Raw genomic sequence first — 22596 nt, forward strand, 5'->3', positions numbered from 1 at the left:
GCAATTTTGATGAATAGTTTTACAAGAGAAATATTTGAAAACCCCAGAATCTACCAGCAGCTTTGAAATCGTTATATGACTCAGTCAAAGCTATTTACCCAATTCAAAATAGGGTGAAAAAGTGCAATTACGTGTATAATATTTCAGCGTATGCCGATATATCGCAGCTCTAGGGGCGATATATTGCCACACGGGGAATACGAAAAACACGTAACTTCGCACAAATGCATCGTTGAGCCTCGGGATATAGGCCCAGGCGATATATCGACCCTAGGGCAAGATTTTCAAACAATTTTGAAACCGAGCTCATTTTATTCCTTAACCTCTTGATAAGCCTCTGAACCTTTTGACTGAGTCTTAAGCCTCTGTTGAACGAATATTCAAATGTTTTTCAATTAATATTCATTATTTTTATTCAAGCTAAAAGAAGATCTTTACCCTCCTTGAAACTCTATAAATAGGACCTAGTACCCAGTCATTTCTCTCACTCTTCAAGCTGTGCCTTCAAGCTGCTAGGTTTACTTTAGAGTGATAAACACTTGGGTTGGGTTATAAGCTTTATCATTTTAAGCTTTAAAAACACTTGGGAAGTAAGGTTAATAGTGTGTTTTTCGATATCAAGATGTAGTTCGGTACTAGTGCATTCAAAGGTATTCTTATTCCTAGTTCATTTCTGTATGTTTCATTAGTTTCATATAGTTTTTCTCCATTCAGATCCTAACTCATTGTTTTTCCATTCATGGTTAGGTATTTAAGTTCTTTAAACTTAAGGTTTCCTTTTGGTAAGCTCTTCTTCTCGGTGGGTTAAATTCATTTCTTTTCATCACCTTCTTTTAGAAATACTCACCTTCTCATTGTTGGTTTTTAGGAGTGATACAAATCCCGTCCTTGTTCTCAAATCCCAGTATTGGTAAGGAAAATAGGATAGACCTTGTATGTTTATATGATATGTTATGCTTATGTTATATGATATTTTTATATGTTATCTTATGTGATGTTATGTTATGTAATATATATAGTATGTTTATAGCCTTGGGCATATGACTTGTATAGCTAACAAGCCCTAATAAATTATGGGCATATGACTTACTTAGCTAGCAAGACCCCACCAATCTTTTGGGCATATGGCTTGTTTAGTTTACAAGCCCCAAGTAGTATAATGACCATTGTAGTAGTATATGTCATATGTTTATAGTATATGTTTATGATATAGTTTATGTGTATGTTTTATGTTTCTAGTAGATTTTCCTTGCCGGGCATTAGGCTCATTCCTTTACTTTTATGTATGCAGGGAAATAGTTATTGTGGCGTAAGGATTCATGAGAGCTTGGGGTTGTGTATTGAGGAAGAATGGATTCGGTAGACTGCGTGAACGATTCGAGGACGACGTTGTTTTCAGTCTTTTTAATTGTGTTTCTAACAATTTCCTGCACTTGGTTTTGTAAACAATTTTAATTAAGTTGAAGTTATATTTTTTTTAAACAATGGGATCCCATACCATACCCCGAATTTATGTATCTTAACATTTCCTTCATAGTTTCTTTTATAAAGTTATGAATGTTTCGTATGCATGTTTTCTTAAGAATAGTGTTTATGTATAGTAGTTTTAATGGTCCAAAGTCTTAGAATTAGTTGGGTCATTACAGCAGCGAACTTGGCCAACCCATCAAATTTTAGGGCATACTCTATAATAGTCATGGCCCTACACAAAATTACCGAACTCATCGGCCTTTGCAGCTCTCACTGCATCATTATAATATTTCTCATTGAATAGTCCTCTGAATTCTTCCCAACTCAGGGTCTTCACATCCTGGTCTGGGATACCACTTCACGAAACATGAATGTGGCATATGCCACTCTATCATTACCTGCCACCCCCCATGGCCCAAAACCACACAATTAAACATACACATGCCATAACAGTGCTAATAAGCAGTTCAATAACTTTCACATACAACAATCATGCTAATAAGCAAGTTAATTTATATTCATGCTCAATTAGGGTGCTAATAAGCACATTATTCTCATACATCTAACAGTCAAGGGCTAGGCCCTATCAGAATAACTCATGCTCCCTAAACAAGCACACGAATAAGACACTCATATGTCAATTAAGCAGGTAACACAAATTAATATAAATAGTTACCAAACCCTGAGTCGAGCTTGTCTTTAGTGGCGAATGTACATACCCAGCCAATCTTCATGAACCAATAATCCTAAACCGCTCTGATACCAAGTTGTAATGTCCTGCTAATCAAGGACTGTTACACTGTGTAGTTTAAATAGTGTTTAACTCGCTAATCGAGTTATTGAGTTTAAATCGTGTAATTAAAACTAACCATAGGCTTAGGTACTAAAAATTTTGGTCAAAGGTCAACCCTTTCATTAAAATATTTAACTCCCATACATGGGATCCCATCATATTTTAAAACGAGAACAAAACATAAGCATGCTTATAAGTAGTACATTATCAGATCACAAAATCATAACTAGCATGCCAACAGTAATAACCCTACTCATGCATGCAATTAACTCAAATAAGTGACTATAGAGTCATGCCAGGGCTTAATGCCCATCTTTCACATAACCAGCCTTAGGGCTGGCCATGCAGGTCTGACGCTTAACATTCGAGACGACCATAGAGGTGGTCAAGCGTATATCTCGCTTCTGAGTTGGCTTAACCCTATCGGCCAGCGTTCAACATGCTATTACCGCCCTTGACTTCTAAGTCGAGCCTTTGAACTCTCGGATCATAAGTCGAGTCCTTTAACCTTCAACTAATGAGTTGAGTCTTTCAACCTTCGACTGATAAGTCGAGTCTTTAACCTTCGAATGATAAGTCGAGTCTCGACCTTCGACTAATAAGTCAAGTCTTAACCTTCGACAGATAAGTCAAGTCTAAACCTTTGACTGATCGAGTCTCTTAAAACTGACTATACCCTTGACTATTAAGCCAAGCCCTTCATCAGATAACATAGATAAACCTTCAGCTTATAAGTTGAGCTTCCCCAATCATATATACAGACCAACAGTTATTACATCACGTAGGCAACACAGCGCATTCAATATGTTTAATAAAAACATTCTCAATATAACATTAACCCTGTACTATAATCGGGTCGAGCCCTAAAAGCAGACCGGGTGCAGTTTTCTTATCTTAGGTCCAAGTGCAAAGCATATTAAGAATGACCCTCGAGCACGATCCTGGTTTCGAGACCCTAGCGATAACCTATTCACATTCAATAGAGAATCTCGTCAAAACGAGCAAATAAAGGCTTCCGAACCGAGTCCTAGCCTCAGAGACATCGAATTCTACTAAGTCGGGTAGTAGGATCGATCCCGAGTCCTTAGGTTTGAGTTCCCTCACTCAAAAACCCTCCCGAGGCTCCAAAACCCTTAAGCTTCGCGACTCAAAACAAAGGAGCCGTGACCCACCCCAAGTCAGAGAGCCCAAGCTCTCCCCTGATTGACACGTGTCGCGACGCCCCAAGAACAGGGCCGCGACTCACTGTAACGCCCCAAACTCCAGGGACCGTTACGGTGTGCCTTGTAAGCAGTGCTAAACTCGCTAACCGAGTCATTTGGCCAAAATCGTGAACTAAGTATGATTAGCGGTTTAGGGATTAAAAACTTTGGTAAAAATGTAACGTTTCACTAGAACGTTTAATATATACATTGGGATCCCGAAGATAAAGTCTCAGAGTCTATTACAGAAAAGTATTTACAACAGGCCGTTCTAAGCGGCAAAACAGGGTTCAACCCTAGTTCCACTTTAAACCTCGGCCGTGGCGGACGAGCAGCTGCATATGTACACGTCATCACCTAAGCTCTCCAACTCAAGGATGGTCCAGCTTCCTCTTGCCTTTACCTGCACCACGTAGCACCCGTGAGCCGATGCCCAGCAAGAAAACACAATATAACATGATATAATATCAACTATAACCATAGTAACCATTCGGAACCAACGGTCCATCCAGACAGATGACAATAGCCAAAAGTCACAATGATGAGCATCGCTCCCTCTAGCCTTGTGACGATAGGGTCACCAAGGCTCAACTGATAAGTGATTCTTTCATAAGTTTGATTTGATTAGGACAGGTGCAAGGTGATTAGTCACCAACATAACCTTCCTCACGACTCTAGAGTCGAAACTGTGGACAACGTCCCTTAGCCATGTGACAACCAGTCACCGGGGTCATATACCTTGGCTATAATCATCTGGTCGTAGACCAGGCAAGCGCTTATAAGTTCTCATTGACCTTCCGGTCGGTCCAGCATTAATACCCCATATGAGTCATTCAATGTCGACCTTGATTAGATCTAATCTTTAATCGGCCCGGCGTTCACAACGCACTGCCACTTCTGACCCTTGGGTCGGTAAAACGCGACCAGTGCTCAGCCCGTGGTGAACTTAACTGATAAGTCACAGCTTCATAGACGGATCTGACACCATTGTCGATTCTGACTAATAAGTCAGCGCCATACACAGGTAAGCCATGCCATCAAACATATATCACATGTCCAGTATCTATAAACAAGGTATTCAGCATGCTTACTTAACAGATATTAGTACAATTAGGACTATGCACAACCACAGAGGCTCAAGCTCTGAACAATGTTATACCCAGTATACAAAGCATGTCCTAATCACATGTTTCTCATGCATCATATGCAATATATCTAGCAATCCAACATGCACCAATAACTGCCACGCATGTCACGTTTAACAGTCAACCAACATGCATTGAGAATAGCCATGCATGCCATACATAATAATCAACCAACATGCATCACATAGCCATGCATGTCGCATAAACACAGGGTGCAGTTTTCTTACCTCAAAGTCGAGCTAGAACGATTAAAGGAACGACCCTTGAGAACGATCAACTTTTAGTCCTTTAACGGTCACCTAGTCATAACCAAAAATAAGGTATCATCAATAAAAATGATCATTGAGGGTTCCCAAACCAAATCCCAGCCCCCGAGACATCAAATACTACTCAACCAGGTACTAGGTCCAACCCCGAGGCCTATGGTTTGAATCCCCAAGCTAAAAAAACCACATTTTAGCAAAATTGGCCTTAAGGGCCGCGGCCCTCCCCTGCTGCGCCGCGGCGCGCCCTTCAGACAGAAGGGCTCTCTCCTAACAGACACCAAGGGCCGCGGCGCTCCCCTGCTGCGCCACGCGCACCCAGCTCAAACCAGCCAAGTCGGCCACACGCACTAGAATTTCCCCTGTGCTATTTCCTCTCTATCCAGTCCTTCTAACCATCATAAAACCTCTTCCTAACATATAATTAAACCCCCATACATCACCCATAACCTCCCATCATCAAAACCCACTCATACCCTCAATCAAAACCCCTTTAAATCCATACTTCCATCAAGAATCAAAGGCTGAGAATTTAAAGATCAAAACAGAGCATAACCTGAAACAAGTGACTAAAACTCACCTTGAACCAGTTTGAACCTTCCTTAATAGCTTAACCAGGTCCACAACTTCAGCCCTTTGAATTCCTAGCTCAAAACCTCAAGATGGCCTCAAGAACACCATAGAGGGATGAAGGGGAGGTAGTGTACGGGAAGGGAAGTGGATAGCCTCTGTTTTGTTCTATCCTTCTACAACCCTCCTATGTTATATATATCCAAAACCTTAAATGACCAAAATACCCTTAAGCCACCAAAAGCCTCTAAAATCACTTTTAGGGTAAAATTGTCCTTTCCAACCTATACCGTTAATCATAATTAACGCTCTCCAATTCCCACTAATCTCAATATCCTCAAACACCAATAACTCATATCCCGTTACCCTAAAATCCCCGGTAATGCTATAATTACTAATATCACCCCGAGACTCACCCCGAGCCCCGAGCTCAAACCCGTTATGACTAGACCGAACACTTACGTCTCATGATCGTCTCATGTCGATTAGCTCGATCCAATCCACCTTATAATGTGGCTATATTACTTATTCACAACCATGCACCCAAAATATATAATTACGCCCATAGTGGCCAAATCACCGAAATACCCTTATAATTAACATATGAGCCCATAAGCATGCATTCACCATCATATAATAATATAATTCACGTAAATATGCATATAATCATTAAATACTATAATAAATCAATTATGGTCCTCCCGGCCTCCTAATCAAGGTCCTTAACCTTATTAGAAAATTTGGGGCATTACACTCACCATGAAAACCTAGAATTTTCCTTTGTTTCTTCAAGCCAAAACTCACCAAAAATCTATTCAAACATAGCCCAATCCCAAAAATAAAGTTCCCAAACAATTCAGCACTTCAATACCAACAAAACCCAAGCTAAAACTTGCCCAAAACCTCATCAAATCCCAAAATTTAGAATTGAATTTCTAAACTTTGATACTTAACTAAAACCAGAGAAAATACAGGGAATTAAGGCTAGAAATCGTTACCTCTGCTGCCCTAAGCGATGCTAAAATTTTCCCTAAGTAATCATGAGTCTAAACTTGCCTCGATTCCCCTTGATTAATCCTTTCCTCCTCACAATTACGAGAATTTCCTCAAGTAGCAAGAGAAAGAGAGAGAGAGAGAGTAACGTGAGGGTGAATGCTTGTTGAGAGTTTTTTTTTTTTTTTTTTTTGGTGTTTGGGAGGTGTACTTAGACTCTAAGTAACCTTAAATAAATCCTGAGGCTCGAGTTACCAAAAACGTCTCTGAGGGCAAAATGGTCAAAACTCCCAGAATTCCCTCCTAATCTCACTAACTCCAAATATATCCTCGAACCCTGATATCCCAATAATGTGTTAAATACCCATAATACCCCTTGACTCACCCCGAGTCGAGTTTATGTGACTTTCTCGCTAACTTGCTCCTTAGGATCGCTTCATGCTGAGTAACCCAAATATACCCACATAATAATATAGTCTCACATATATATCACATATATCACATATATGCCAAATATATCCATAATTGGCCAAATTATGGAAATTGCCCTTCTAATAAGAAATGTGTCCACATGTATATTTAATACACCTAAACATGCATATCTAGTCATATTATCATATAATTCACATAATTACACAATTACACGCATACACGTCACATAATCATATAATTCCCATAAATCGTTATCTTGGTCTCCTAATCAAGACCCTAAGCTTTATTAAGTAATTTGAGACGTTACACATTCCCATCCAATTCTATAGTTCCTTGGTCCACTTTAAACTTACCCAACAACCAAGATACCAAATTGCGCTTTATAATAACATCGATGAATACTAAGTATACTGCCGAACCTAATTCTTCTAACCAATTCTTTATGTTCACTAGTGAGGCCATTAACAATTGCGTTTATATTTTATGGTGAACAATGAATAACTACATACACATCTCTAATTAAACCTATCACTTACCAAAAAAAAAATGTATTTGCGATTCAATAAATATATAATAGGTGAATGTGATTAATTCAAAATAGTTGATTAATCTGTAAATATAAGATCAAGTGATATCCATGCCTCAGTAATTTCAACATAAATTAAAGATTTGACAGTACAGTAGCAACTTAGAGTTGAATTGGCTAAAAACCCAAATGAATAGGTCATAGTTCATTCCTCCCTCAACCAAATAAATAACCTAAAAATTATACATTTACGATAAACTCATTGTGTTAAGACAAGGAAAACACAAAGGGAAAACACAATGAGCAATAAACAATTTACAACCATACCTTCCTTGCCATCATCACATTATGGGCTATCCCAAGCTATAGTTTCAACTTTCCCTTGATAAGATTCAACGATCATAGGCTAGATTCCATTTCATTTAATCATTTGGGTACCTTCGGCGATGGATCTATAACCAAGTGAGGGCACTAAATAGATCTCGAAAGCTCGAAGTTCAAATGCCAGGCACTAGCCAGCCAATCACAGAAGGAAGAAGGTGAAGGGTAAACGACACTTGAAAGGAATGTAGGACTTGTTTAATTTTTATTTCTTTTATTTGGATCATTACTATTACAATAATCCAACAGTCTCAAATTACTGAAGGATGACATCCCTCAAGAGAAACCGACGGACTATAAAAATGCCCTAATAATATATATATATATATTCATTTTAATTGGCTAAAATAATAACGGATATGTAATGAATGTTCATCTAACCAAGAAACTATATGTGTAAGGGACTAAATTATCTTCATAACTTAAATATACAAATGGGAGTTTATATATTTTTTTTATGAGAAACACTGCAAATTACTCAATATCATTTTAAAGATTTGATTTAATGACAAATAAGCATTTAACACTTAGTCCCACCTTTACAATTTGAGGGGTATCCTCTCAATTAATTTACACTCCTTAATCTCTTGATCCTATAAGATTTCATTCCATTTGTATTTAATAAAAGTAATAAATGATAAAAATATACATGTCTTGCATTTATTTAAAAAGAAAAAAAAGGAGTTGGCAGGCACATTTGACGGGCCAGAGAGAGAGACTAAAGAGAGTTGTGTTGTGGGTGATTGGTTTGGGAATTGGCAAAGAGCGTAGCAAAGCAGAGCATAAGTCGTTTTTCCTTTTCCCCTCTCCTCCAAAAGTCACCCCACGCAACCAACCTCCCAACTCAATCCCCCGAAGGAGAAGGAGTACAACCACCACCACCATGGCCGTCATGGTTACTCTCAGAAGCTCATTCACTTTCTCTCCCTCACTGCCTCTCATTTTCTTTCTCTTTCTGATTTCCACCACCGCCGCCGCTACTTCTTCTCTCAACGACGCCGTTATCAGCGTCAAGTACAAGTATGCCGGCCAAGAACCCTCTCTCACTGCTCTCAAAGCACATGACGATCGCCGCCAGCTCCGAATTCTCGCCGGCGTTGATCTTCCCTTGGGCGGCTCCGGCCGCCCCGATGCTGTCGGGTTTCTCTCTTTCTCTCTGCCTCTCTCTCTCTCTCTCTATCTATATATATACATATACATGTGTGTGTCTGTGTCTCATATATATGGATATGCATAGTGATTGAATGGTTTCGAATTGATTTGGAGTTCTGAGTAGACCTTAGAAAATTGCTTTTTGTAGGCTTTACTATGCTAAAATTGGGATTGGGACTCCCCCAAAGGACTATTATGTTCAAGTAGATACTGGAAGTGATATTATGTGGGTCAACTGTATTCAATGTAAAGATTGCCCTACAAGAAGCTCCCTTGGTGTACGCCTCTGCCTGATAATTTTCTTCTCTGTGTATATATACATACATGTACGTATATATAATACATACATATTTGAATATTTGTGTTTTCCTCCAAACAGATAGACCTGACACTGTATGACATTAAGGACTCTTCAACCGGGAAATTGGTAGGTTGTGATGAAGGGTTTTGTTTAGAGGTTAATGGGGGTCCATTATCTGGTTGCACAGCGAATGTGTCGTGTCCTTATCTTCAGATATACGCAGATGGCAGCTCTACTGCTGGATATTTTGTGAAAGATAATGTTCAGTATGATCGAGTTTCTGGAGACCTCAAAACTACATCATCCAACGGAAGTGTCATCTTTGGGTGAGTTATTTGCACATGGGGTATGCTATCTTGTTGTTTAAATATTTTGGTAATTTTCATGTCCATGAGTACAATGGTCTGAAAAAGTGATGGAAAACTTGGGTTTTCACTAAATACTAATGCTGGCTCCCAAGTAAACTTACAAGGGAAGGAGATTATACAGTATAAGTATCGTTTTAATCATTTTGTTTGTTGAAATAGGCATTTTTGTGCTCAATGAGTAAGGTTATGCCGTTTTTACTTAATTTATTTACTTTTTTCAATCGTTTTGTATAGCAACAATCCATCAGTGAAAGATTTTATGTTCTTTTCATAGGTGTGGGGCTACACAATCGGATCTAGCTTTGTCTGGTGAAGAAGCACTTGATGGTATACTTGGCTTTGGAAAATCAAATTCATCAGTGATATCACAGCTAGCTTCATCTGGAAGGGTGAGAAAGATGTTTGCTCACTGCTTAGATGGCACTAATGGAGGTGGAATCTTTGCCATTGGTCACGTTGTACAACCAAAAGTAAACATGACGCCCTTGGTACCAAACCAGTATGTGATGCTAATATCTTTTGTAGTTTTGAAATTATTTCTCTTCCACAAATTCTCGATGAGGATATACTTTTCGTTTGTTTTTCTTGCCAAATCTCATGTTTACCATCCCATATCACAGAGTCATAGCTCTTAGTTTGATTGTTTACTGCATGCTTTTGAACACAAGATTTTGAAGACATTTTCTTTGTTCACACAGTTAGATTTTATTTATTTATTTACTTATTATGATTGTTATTAGTTTTTCATGAAAAATTTGGAACTGTGATTCTGAGTTCTAATTTTATCTTTTCTTGCCTCTCTGTAGAGTCAGAATTTATTTAAAATTGTTAATTAATGTGTTCTCAGGCCGCACTATAATGTCAACATGACAGCAGTTGAAGTTGGTCATACTTTCTTAAAGCTGCCAAATGATATGTTTGAGATAGGTGACAGAAAAGGGACAATAATTGACAGCGGCACAACATTAGCATATCTTCCTGAAATGGTTTATGAGCCACTAGTAAGTAAGGTATGTGAAATGTTGGAGTTTTATCTTTTGTGTAATTTGAAATTTGTTGGACACTCAAGGAAATTAATCCAAAATCTTACATACTTTCCCTTCTTCAGATAATATCTCAGCAGCCTGATCTAAATGTTCATACAGTTCATGGCGAGTATACATGCTTTCAGTACTCAGAAAGGTGAGCAATGGATGCCATTAGTAGAGTTTCTATATTAAATGTGCCACAACTAAGAGCACTAGTTTCTTATTGAATATATATTTTAAAAGATAAATTATTTTATAGACAAATTCTTTTTGTTTCTTATTTCTTATAAAAAGATGTTTGATTATCTGAGATTTATCATCTATATTATTTATAGTGGTTGTTAGCACAGATTTCTTTTCTTCATTTTTTGATAGGGAAATTTTCTTTTCGATTTTGGTTTACATGACTGGGGTTTTAGGAATGTTTTCTGACTTTGTTTAAGCTCTCATTGTGCTGTTAACTTTCTCATATTAAGTATTAAATTCTGCTTTATGCTACTTTACTTTCTAGCTATTTAGTAGCCTATTTCTGAGGTAAACTTATAATAGCTTAAATGGGACCTTTCTCTCCAGTTTTCTTGACCAAGTGAAGCGATCTTAGCTTCACACTGAAAGTCCCAAACTTTAATAGTGTAAAACATAATTATTATTTATTTTTAAATTCTCTTTCAGCATAATCCAAAGAATTAATTATATTCCTTACCTTTTACACATTCATTTTGAATTGGTATCTCTAATAATCTTCATACAAATTAGGTATTTTGTCTCAGACATTGTTGTTTATGATGTGCTTCCCAAGGGATTGGTTTATTTCATTTAATATTTTGTGCTGCTGCTTTTCATCTGTTAACTAAATGCTTTTGTCCTTCATGCCATATACTTTCTTATGTGGTAATGCTTTCTTTGCTGGGATGCTCTATTAATTGATTTTTCTCTTAGGATTCTTATCATGTAAATTCTCAAGTACATTACTAATGCTTTAATTTTCATGTTTTATGGCAGTGTGGATGATGCGTTTCCAACCATCACATTTTATTTTGAGAACTCGCTGTATTTGAAGGTTTATCCACATGAATATTTATTTCCTTTTGTAAGTATACTGAGATGCAAAGTTTCATAAGGTTCTATTATTGACTGTGATATGATATCTATTTTTAATGTGTATGTCTATGATATCGATATCTTTTCATTTTCACATGGAGTTGCTTGGATTTTGCATATTAGTCATTAGTCTCTTGTAAGCATTTAGCTATTTTGTTATTTTTCATTTAACATCTTCGTGATGCCTTTGTTTTTTTTTAAACTGTAGTTTATTACTAACATAGATAAATTTACAGGAAGGCATGTGGTGTATTGGTTGGCAAAATAGTGGGATGCAATCCAGTGATAGGAAGAATTTGACCCTTTTGGGAGGTATTCCTTGAAAATTAGTGTCCTTTTATTATATTCATGAATAAATAAGTGATCCAAGTGTTTTTTCCTTTGCTCATGAAAATTGAACAGGAAGACTGTGCTCTATAGGATATTCATGAAAGAAAGGGACTTTATTATTTTAATAAAACTGGAAACTGACAAATTAATAATACATATTTCTTTTTTGAAATTATGAGATGGGGATCCTGCCTTACGATTTGATGAAACATAAAACTTGATTGACACAGCTTTTATTAAAATGCCTTTGCACATATGTATCATTCCTCTATTGGTCTATTCTACTTCCAGTTATTTTACAGTTCTGCCTTAGTCCTTGTTGAACATGGAACCGACTCTTGCTTTCTATCGTAGATTTATTAGTATCAGTTGTGTTGTTAAACTAACTGGCTATACTTGTGTGGATCTTCAATTCTTATTTTTATTTTCAGCTCCCTCTACCTTTTATGAGAACTGTTTCCTGCTCTATTCTTATATTATATTGCCACTGAGCCATTTTAACATCATCCAAAGGAGTACTTTTGATACCTAAATTCTTTGGCATAATAAATCTTAAGTAAGTTTGAATCTTTAGGATGATATGCATTCCTTTTGTCCTAAGTTGGGGTTTGGCCGGATAATTGGCAGCTTGGCATCTTTATTTGGTTTTGTTTTTTAATAATTTGAAGGTTGCTTGTCCTTGTTATTTCTTGGGAGGAAGGTAATGATTAGTCAAAATAAATTAGTAACTTCCGGATTTTACTTTTGAAAACTTTCTAGAAACAATTTTAGCGCAAGGTTTTCAGATCAGCAAACTGCTATGAAATATGATGTGGTGTACAAATTAACTGCTCTAAGTGCCGTGTGTTATTATTATGAAAATCCTTCAAATATACAAGTGGAAGATTTTTAATGGGCATGATCAATGATAATTTTGGTACAAGCCAAACATTCCAATTAAATGTTACAAGAAGTCTGTGTTTCTTGCAGATCTGGTACTATCAAATAAGCTAGTAGTGTATGATCTCGAAAATCAGGCTATTGGGTGGACTGAATATAACTGTGAGTCCCATCTTATTATATTAGTAGCTAATATGAGTACATGATTGCATCCCTTTGATATAGTACATAGCTCAACTTTGACTTTTGAATTGTTTGTTTCAGGTTCGTCAAATATTAAAGTAAAGGACGAAAAGACTGGAACTGTACATTTAGTAGGTTCCCACTATATCTCTTCTGCTTGCCATTTGAAAAGCGAATGGTCCATATTCTTGTTGATAATTTTGCTGCTGCACACTTTAGTTTACTGTGATGCAACAACTAAAAGAGATTGCTGACATACAAAGTTAAATATAGAACTGAATATAGAGATATATCTTTGACATTACTGATGAAATAGTTCAGAGAATACTATTTTGATTTGTGCATCAAAATTAGCTTATGTGGAAACAAGGTAGGTATAAAGCTTAGGTCTGGTGGTTCAATTGGGGTTATATTTTTTTCTTTCCCTGGGTGAATCCAGAGATGTATGAAGGATTACGCTGACTTCAAAATCAAATGTATATGGTTTAAGTTTAGCATTGAGTTGTTACTTGGCTTATGTGTGGCAATATTGTAAGTGCATTCTCAAGCATAAGTCATCCCTTTGATGGTATAGTAATTATAACTAAACTTCACGATGATATCTGATATGGTATATATGATAGGTTCTTGTTAGTTTTCTTTCCGTTTTCCATTTCAGTTCTTTTACTGTGAACATTGTCGTGGCTAACAAAAGTATAATGCCAAAATTGAGGGAAGTTAAGTATGAGGTAATGGTTTCAGGATTACTGATGTAGTAGTTGAAATATTTTCTCATCATGTATTATCTCTTGTAGTCTTGTTTGTTTGGGAAACAAGCTTCAATATTAGAGGCTTCATTAATGATTATAATGCTGCCCATGGAAAATTTGCGGAAATCGGCGAACACGTCCAACCCTCCTCTGAACTAGTTATATGGATTTACCATGTTATTTTTCTTTAATTCATATTTGTCTGGTCACTGCATTCATTATTCCACCACGTAGCAGCTGTGGTAGAATGGATCTGTTTAATTTTGCATATGTTTCATTTACAGCATCTCTTGCAGGCTCCTTGTTTTACTATTCATTTCGGAGTTCTATGACTGCTTTATAACATAACTCAGCTGCTTGGACCTGTGCAAAATTAGCTAATTAATTTCCTTCCTGTCAGCATTTTGAAAGCAAGAATTTTCAACTAATGCAATAAACATAAAAAATTGTGTCCGACTCCGGTATTCTGATTAATATTCTTTATGAACTGTTAACAATTTAAAGCCTAATACCAAGTGAAGGTACCAGGTGAAGGGCAGCAATTTTATTCAATATAAATATATATATATATATATATATTGCTTCATTTTTATTTCTCCCCGCTTCTCTTTCCCTTATGAAGTTATGATGTTGTAAAGTTCAACTTTCTTTTTGTAAGTTGTAACTGTATGTTGCTTAGTTTGGTCTATATTTCTGGAACATAGTATAAAATTGTTGATGTCGTAAGTGCCTGTTTTATCCTTTTTAAGCATGTAGTGAAGTCCTTTTTTCCTTTTCTTTTCTTCTTTTTGGTCTCCCTCTAAAAACCTTAATTTAAAGGGGGTCCAGTTGTAATTTTTTTTTTTGAAAGGACAGTTGTAACTTAGTAGGCTGTATTAATATTGCTTCGGACTTATGGTTCGCTATTTTTAGATAATCTCTCAACATCTCCAAATCAATGTAAGTCAGAATTGTTTCATTCTCGTGTGCTAGTTTGTGGTAACTGGAAAGTGCCTTGATATGGAGATTGCTATTCTTTTGCTCATGAATTTAACTTCCCACCACTTTCTGGATTTCGCTATGATAACTTGGGTGGTGGGGTACAAGACGAGTTGTTGTGAATATGTTATGTCTGCACAAAAGCAAATTCTTCTGCATAAAGTTGAAATGTACTCAACAAAGTCCTCCACAAAGTCAATTATTCACAAGTGATTTATAGCCAAATATTGAGGATAATAGTGTATTTGGCAACATCACGTAAAGTCTCCAAACGGAAGCACAAATTATTCGCAAGATAAGTAAGTCAACATCATGGTGTTTAAACATAATTAGAGCACATTTGACACTTTTCCATAAACATTTTCAGTAGATATCAAAACAGTAAAATCAAGTTTCTTGGTTCTGTTTAACTAGATCAGTGAAGAATAGTAATAATCTTAGAGAGAGAATGACAGATAGACTAAAATATAAGTCGGTAATAAGGGTGGGTTATGAGTAGCCAGAAGTAGCAGCAGAGCTGTAGTCTATTCGCACTGGAAATACCAGATGGTGGGACGAAGTAGGAATTTGTTATGAGAATAGTTGAAAGAAAGCTTTTGTAGAGGCTGCAATGGAAGTCCGGCATTGACGACACAATCATCAGAAGCAAGCACTTTGAGCAGCCTAGGACTGACGAGAGCTTGGGGGAAGCTCCCACACTTGAGATGGACGTTGATGACTGGGCACATGGGACAGTTGTTGCGGATTTCTACCAAGAATTTGGGAGGGTTTCCCACCCCCACCTGTGTTTGCTTCACCGTAGGAGCGTGATCACCGGCAGCGCACTTGACCGCCCATCCTGCGGAAACAAAGCTCAGTAGTAGTTATGGTTTGATATAGCATGTTAGAATATAAATACACTATGAGAGAGAGGGGCTTTGCTTTATTTACCTTGGCATATAAGAGATGACAATGTTACCAGAGTCCAGAGAATGAACTTGTGAGCTATTTGAGCTTGCATTATTTCTTTTTCAGTTTTGCAGTTTGGAAAGAGATGTAAGAATGTGCTTCAGGCATGCAGAGGTTTATAAATAGTATTTGATGGTCAGAAGGAGGTGCAGTAGTAGTAATATTCTTTCCCAACCCTCGCTTTACTAACACGGTTTGTAAAATATTGAAAAAAATAAAAGGTGCAAGCTAACATATTGAATTTTATTTTAAGTTGTTACCCTAGTCAAAGAGTTATTTCTTTATTATGATTTTTTTAAAAAAAAATTAATTTAGTTTATGGTGTGGTGGGGAAAAGGTGTGGTGAGAAAGAGTCACGTGCAGTGAAAAAGAGAGAAAAGGATGGAGAGTGAAAGTACTTGCATGGTGCTTCCCAACGAACAACCAACATAGTGAATCACATGGAGAAAGTCAGAAACAACACTTTCAAAGTGAGTAACACTGACAGTACTCCCTCATGTTCAGAATCGTCTCCTCTCCTCCCTCAATTGAGTGTTGGTGCATCTCTAGCCATATTAATAATTTATGTGGTGTCATGGTCAAACACGCGTGACTCGTTCGATTCAGTCATTTATTGTAGTAACACTCTTATTCAAGAGTTACAACAAAATTTTCCTATTTATATCAAACTAGTGTTCTTTTCAACGTGCTCCATAGAAACGGTACGCATCATATTTAGCTATAAATACTATCATTTTCTTTTCCTAGAGTGGCGTCTTTAAAAATTTGATTATCTACACCTACTTCAAAATTTTAGAAGAGAAATGTTTAATGTACTCTCTTTCTCATTTTATTTTTAAATCTTTCTTATCTCATTGTAGACTCCATTAATTATTTATAATATTGTTAAAATATAATATATTTAGCTATGTCCATAAGTCATACATTAACACATTAGAATGTAAAATAGAGTGTTCATTTACACTCATCTTTTTAAAAATATGTTCTAATTACTAAGTTAGAGGTTTGAAAGCTAATTTGGAGAGTAAGTGTTCTCAAAGTTAAGTCTACTTATAAGTTTATTTATTTATATTGATTTTAATTGGTTTTCAATAAGGATGATTATACTAGTTAGAATTTGATAACTGAACTTTGACAGTGCATATTTATATAAGGCTTCTTCGAGCCTGGGCCGTGGCCCAACCTTGGACCAGCCATTTTTTTCCCCATTTTTAAACTTTTAAAACCTTCCTAAAACCTATCCAAACATCTCCAAACTCAAAAATCAAAGTTCCCAAACATCCCCATGATCCAAAACCAGCATAACCCAAGTCTCAAATCACCCAAAAACTCATCAAAACACAAAGTCCAATTCAAGCTTAAAATCTTTAAAAACTTAGAACTTAAAACTTGAATTACCTCCGATTGAGTTGTTCCCAACTAAATCCTCCGGCTAATAAGCTTCTAATCTTCCCTAGGATCACTATGCTTTGATCATCGCTTGAATCCAAGTCCTAGAACTCAAGTTTCCTTCAAAAATGCGATTGGGAGACGAAAATGGAACTTTGAGGGAGAGAGAACTTACTGAACGTTCTTTTTATTTCTTAAAAGATTACTTCAAGCTTAAGTAGCCCAAAAAAATCCTAACGCTTGGGGTCCCGAAAACGTCCCCAGGGGCAAAATAGTCAAAACCTCCAGAATTTCCCCCTGATATCACTAACTCCCAATTCATCATCAAATTCTTATTCCCATTACCCAGTAACCCGGTAATGCTCTAAATACCCCTTGACTGACTCCGAGTCAAGAATAAATCCCGTTGTGACTTTCCCACTAGCTTACCTCCTAGGATCGTCTCGTGCTGAGTAACCCTGGCATAACCAAATAATAATAAAGCACCACACACATATATCAGATATGTGCCAAATATGCCCGAATTGGCCAAAATATGAAAATAACCCAATTAATCATAAATGGGTTCACATGCATATTTTATACACCTAGACATGCATATAATCATTTAATAGCATAATAAATCAATTATGGCCCTCCCGCCCTCCTAATCAAGGTCTTAAACCTTATTAGGAAATTAGGAGCATTACACACTCCCCGCCCCAACAAGGCCCCGTTTAATTTTTTATTGATTTTATAATATTTTATATTTATTTTACATGTTTCTTTATGTGATTTTGTAGCATATTAGTAACTTTTTAAATATTTTTAATTGTCGACAATATTTAATACTTAGAGCTATTAATATAGTATAATATATATTAATTTTAGGTAATCTAACTTTTTTTAGTTTACTTTTTAACAAATGAGTTCCTATGATGATTCCCCGCCTCGCCCCCGATGGGGAATATGCTGGGATGAGGGTGGGGGTGGAAATTCAAATGATTAACGAGTATGGGGACGGGTAGAACATCCCCCGCCAATTACCCACCCCATTTTCATCCCTAGCTCTTATATTTAACTATTCACTCAGGTAATTTCTAAAGATGTTTACATAAAATACTAGATTTATTACAAAAGTTACAAGGATTTTTAATACTAAAACCCCTGAAGTAAAATTAATTGACAAACAACCCCTCAAGTCAATTAAGTATACTAGAATCCCCTAAAGTCAAATAAATATGTTGTATGTTACAAAAATAGTAAGTTGTATTTATTTTAAGTGTAATAAAAGATAAAGTTTTGTAATTCAATCAACTCATTTGAAAAGAAGAAAAATATAACGCCCCTAATTGCCTATCTTTATTAAAATACTAGTTTTAATAATGTTGACACTATTTTTTGTCAACTTGAGAACATAAGAGCATAGATTCAAGAATAGAGATATAATCAAATAAATAACAACATATTTTATAGTTGTTCAGCCCCAAAAAGATGACCTACGTCCACTTAGTCATTTTATTAATATTTAAGCTTGAAGAACCATAGTTTCCGACGAACCTGTGTCACCGGTTGTTTTATAGTCTTCCTTCGCCTTACATTACATAAGGATTGTGTATACAAGAATGGTGATTTGGCATTATGAATTGCCTCTCTTGTTTCTATCTCATCTCCTCTTATTTATAGTGAGGAGTTTAGGGATACAATTAGTTCACGGGCCTAAATTATTGGGCTTGGCCCACAAATAATACATTACAACAGAATTACAATTATATTTTGATAAATGACAACTTTGTACTCCTTTGCTAGCTCTGTTAGTGTGGATGTTGTGTGTTGAACAAACAGGATTCTCCTGTTAGCGTGTAATGGTTTGCCTTGTGCGAACAGAAGTTGAATAACGTGGCTACGCGACCAAATCCCCTCCTGTTAGCGCTTGGTAGTTTGCTTTGTACTCTGTGAGAAAAGGAAGTACTTTGTGCTTTGTGAGAACATGATGTACTTTGTGCTTTGTGAGAACAGAAACTACTTTGCACTTCGTGAGAACAAGAAGGCAAAGTGTCTTGTTCATCATCCTTCTGTAATAGTATTTTTTTTAAATGTCATAACAAACCATTTTGCCTTTTGTTCTTAGTGCGAACAGACTAGTTGCCTTTAGTGGATGATACGCACATACTAGTTTGCCTTTTGTGAATGATATGAACATCGTGTGTATTTTTATATCTGCTTTCTCTCTTTTCATGGCCTGTATTTGTCTCACCTTTAGGCTCAGGCGAGTAGACACAATTTCACCTTTGTAGGTAGAGCGAATAGGACACGAGTATGCACATTTTTGTCTTTTTAGGTAGAACGAACATAACACTTTTTTGGAAAATTTACAAAAAGTTTCTTATCATGTGTGTTCTTACACCCCAAATGCCCCCTAAGTGATTGAGGAGTCTCGGTCCTTGATCACTTGATAACAAAATTCATTTTTCATCACCATAGGCTAACATAATCATTCTATTCGTTTCACATATATAAACATAGTCGAACACGCTATGCTATGCGAACATGTCACTAAAGGTTATTCCTCAAACTAGAAGGCGACCAGAATTGGAGGTTTTCCTTTAATGGTGATCAATCGTGGTTTTGAAGTTGTCCTCTTTCCTAACAACGACTAGGTTCTGAGGTTATCTTTCAAAGTAGTAGAATTTGAAGTTATCCTTGATCAACCTTCAAGGTTATCTTCTTTTTTGAAAATGCTTCCGAGTTCATGCATCACTCAGTTTGAACCTGGTTCAGTGAGGTTTAAATGTTTGCTTAATAGCTACCTGTTAGTATTCAGGCCTTATTCCTGGTTAGGACCAGGATTTTATAACTTTGATTTTTCATGTCAGTTTATTAAGTTTTATTTGGAATCATCTTTGACAATCCGAGCTGCTGTTCTAGCTCGGTTTTTATTTCCAAATTTCACTTTTATACTAACTTGAATTTTTCAAAGCTTGATTGCATTATTTAAACTTTCAAGTACGTCTACTTGCTTCATTTATTGTCACAATAACTGTGCATACTTATTTAAACATATAAGTACGATGAGCTTATAACTGCTTGAAACTCATACTCCTTTATTCATAGAAGCATGGTAGGTTAAAATATTACTAAAAATTTTGTTGCACAAAAAAATTTGTAATATTTTTCCTTTTATGCTCGATCATCTCTATACTTTAACCTTTTTCAAAAAGTTTGAGACAACTTTTTTATTTAAAAGATGTATAGATTTTTTCCAAGCTCGTGGTATGGTTATATCAAACACATGTATGCCCCCCAAGTAACCAAGTTACAATTCTTGGATTACATTCTCCTCGGGTTCGGGCTGGTTTTATAGTGCGAAATTCGAAGTTATCCTCTTTCAATAATCAAGATTCAAGGTTATCTTCTTTTCTGATAACGATCAGAATTCGAAGTTGTCCTCTTTCATGATTACAACAGGGATTCGAGGTTATCTTCTTTTCTAATCGCGATCACTTTATAAAGAAATCTTTAACAGTGATTCCTCTGAGAAGGTATCTTTATTCATACCACTAGCAGGTTTGGTTACACCGGGTAAGTGACCAGAATACCCCTTAAGGACTGTCTTCAGTGTTCGACTCGTGAGTTGATCTTTGAGGAACATCTCCATTTATTCTCCTAACATCTTGGGGACAACTCTTATCTTGTCTCCTTAATAGGAAATTAGCTCGGTGAACTCCTAGTTGGAGAAAAGTGTTGGATTGGAGATGACGCAATCAGAGTTTTTAAAGCAAGTTTGTAACTTTGCCATTTTTTATCCTTGTTTGTATCCTGGAAATAACCTCGGCCGAACAGGTTCCTTATTGCCCTTACTCCATTAGTATAGTTAGGCGAACATGCTCATCTTCGGGTTGGTGTGGTCATGACTCCGAGGTGAGCCCTTAAATTCTTTCTTCTTGCTTTCTTTATCCAGATGTGTAAATAGGTGAAAATGTGCTCCAACCTACTTGTGTGCGAATATTTTGTGTTATGTTCGTGTAGTCTCGTTAATCTAGTTATTTCTTGCTTAGCGATAGTAACTTTTCCTCATCCTAGAGCATGGTCTCAAGGTTGCGAGGTTGAAACTATTTTGCAAAAAAAGAAAAAAAATCCAACTGTATCGATTTATGAATATTGTTGGCTAATCTAGAATTCCAACTTTATCCTTAAATTGATTTATTTGTGTTGGTTAATCCAAACTCGTTATATAGTCAAGCTCGTGCTAACAAGCTCCTTTGATTTCTTTGGATTGTCCGTTCCATGTGTTTGCATCATGTACACATTATTTCAGAGACAACTTGTACAAGTCAACTCGAAAGTTATCTCGATAATGCGTATTAATAAGCTCGAAACCTCATCAACAAAGATTACATGTTCCTCATAATGTCTTCGATATATCTTGTTCTCCCCTATGTGGATGTATGGGCAAACATGTTTCATTCAAGGATCAAATGAATAGGAAGAACTTCGAGATGTCTCTAACTCTTCTTTGACCTCGAAATGGTTCGAGCATAATCTTTCGAGTTGTGATCCCTTAATCCTGTTCTCCCCTTGTAAGAATGCATGGGCGAACAAGTTTCATTAAAGGGTTATGAAGGATGTGAACATGCTTCATTGAAGGGTTAAGTCATGCTGTCCCTTGTGTGTGCGAACAAGGTTTTGTGGCGACCTCAAAATGATCCCGAGCCTTATGCTTCGAGATCAGTCTCCTTATTCCTGTTCGCATAGCATGAGCTTTTAATGAGCAGATAGGACCTCAAAATCCAAGTCATCCCGAATAGGTGTTCATGTCATCTGAAAAACCATGCAATTGCTTGTTTGATCACCATCTCGAAAACAAGTATGGTTGAGAACATAAATTTATGTTGTAGTTTCAGCTTGGGTGATTACTGCCTCGAAGATGAACTTTGTCCCCAACTCAGTTGTAAATTGTCGTTTAGTTCAGAGAGAATTTGTTTATGGCTCGAATGAATTTTGTAGAGTGATGACTAGCTCAAGTGTGAATATTGGATACCTCCCAAATAACTTGTGTAGGGGGGTAATCAGCTCAGATTACTTATACTAGTTGACTCGAAGGGTACATATAGGTTAGCTTCGAAGATAAATTCTACCAGTTGCACGAATGTCTCTAACCTCGGAATTTTCACTAATGATTTCGATATGTTATTTCCATAAGATCCCTTTACTTTTGAAGCTCCGTTCACTCCTATTAGTTTTAAGGGCTTATAAACAAACTGATAGACCCTCTTTTCCATGAGAGCGCGAATTTGAGCTCGGGTGTTTTGAAGCTTACGAGTTGATGTCCTTGATAGCTCGTATACGTCATCTCAGAATTTCCTGTGATATAGGGTGAACAGGATTCTTGTACATAGGTGTGAGAACAGGATTATCTTAAGCACGGGAATAGGA

At 36.5% G+C, this 22596-nt stretch overlaps 2 protein-coding genes across 2 annotated transcripts; one reads left to right on the forward strand and one right to left on the reverse strand.

Moving 5' to 3' along the window:
* Positions 1 to 8449: 8449 nt before the first annotated feature.
* LOC133818940 (aspartic proteinase 39-like) lies at positions 8450 to 13716 on the forward strand. Its single transcript, XM_062252063.1, has 10 exons — positions 8450 to 8915; positions 9076 to 9205; positions 9307 to 9554; positions 9871 to 10095; positions 10444 to 10606; positions 10705 to 10778; positions 11627 to 11714; positions 11962 to 12037; positions 13025 to 13096; positions 13199 to 13716. Exons 1-10 carry the CDS (start codon positions 8659 to 8661, stop codon positions 13369 to 13371), a joined length of 1506 nt encoding a protein of 501 aa, XP_062108047.1. The 5' UTR covers positions 8450 to 8658; the 3' UTR covers positions 13372 to 13716.
* A 1311-nt stretch (positions 13717 to 15027) lies between these two features.
* LOC133818941 (uncharacterized protein At1g05835) lies at positions 15028 to 16021 on the reverse strand. Its single transcript, XM_062252064.1, has 2 exons — positions 15775 to 16021; positions 15028 to 15682 (listed from the first exon to the last, which is right to left on the reverse strand). The coding sequence occupies exons 1-2, from the start codon at positions 15842 to 15844 to the stop codon at positions 15369 to 15371; spliced, it is 384 nt and encodes a 127-aa protein (XP_062108048.1). The 5' UTR covers positions 15845 to 16021; the 3' UTR covers positions 15028 to 15368.
* Between the last annotated feature and the right edge of the window lie 6575 nt (positions 16022 to 22596).

Source organism: Humulus lupulus, chromosome 2 (assembly GCF_963169125.1).
Source record: "Humulus lupulus chromosome 2, drHumLupu1.1, whole genome shotgun sequence".
Lineage (NCBI taxonomy): Eukaryota > Viridiplantae > Streptophyta > Magnoliopsida > Rosales > Cannabaceae > Humulus > Humulus lupulus.

Excerpts from the sequence above, each read along its gene's own strand:
- LOC133818940 (XM_062252063.1), top strand. The coding sequence starts at position 8,659 with ATGGCCGTCATGGTTACTCTCAGAAGCTCATTCACTTTCTCTCCCTCA. Across the intron at positions 8,916-9,075 it reads GGCCGCCCCGATGCTGTCGG|GCTTTACTATGCTAAAATTG; the intron begins GTTTCTCTCTTT and ends TGCTTTTTGTAG. Across the intron at positions 10,607-10,704 it reads ATGAGCCACTAGTAAGTAAG|ATAATATCTCAGCAGCCTGA; the intron begins GTATGTGAAATG and ends TCCCTTCTTCAG.
- LOC133818941 (XM_062252064.1), bottom strand. The coding sequence starts at position 15,844 with ATGCAAGCTCAAATAGCTCACAAGTTCATTCTCTGGACTCTGGTAACA. Across the intron at positions 15,683-15,774 it reads GTCATCTCTTATATGCCAAG|GATGGGCGGTCAAGTGCGCT; the intron begins GTAAATAAAGCA and ends TTGTTTCCGCAG.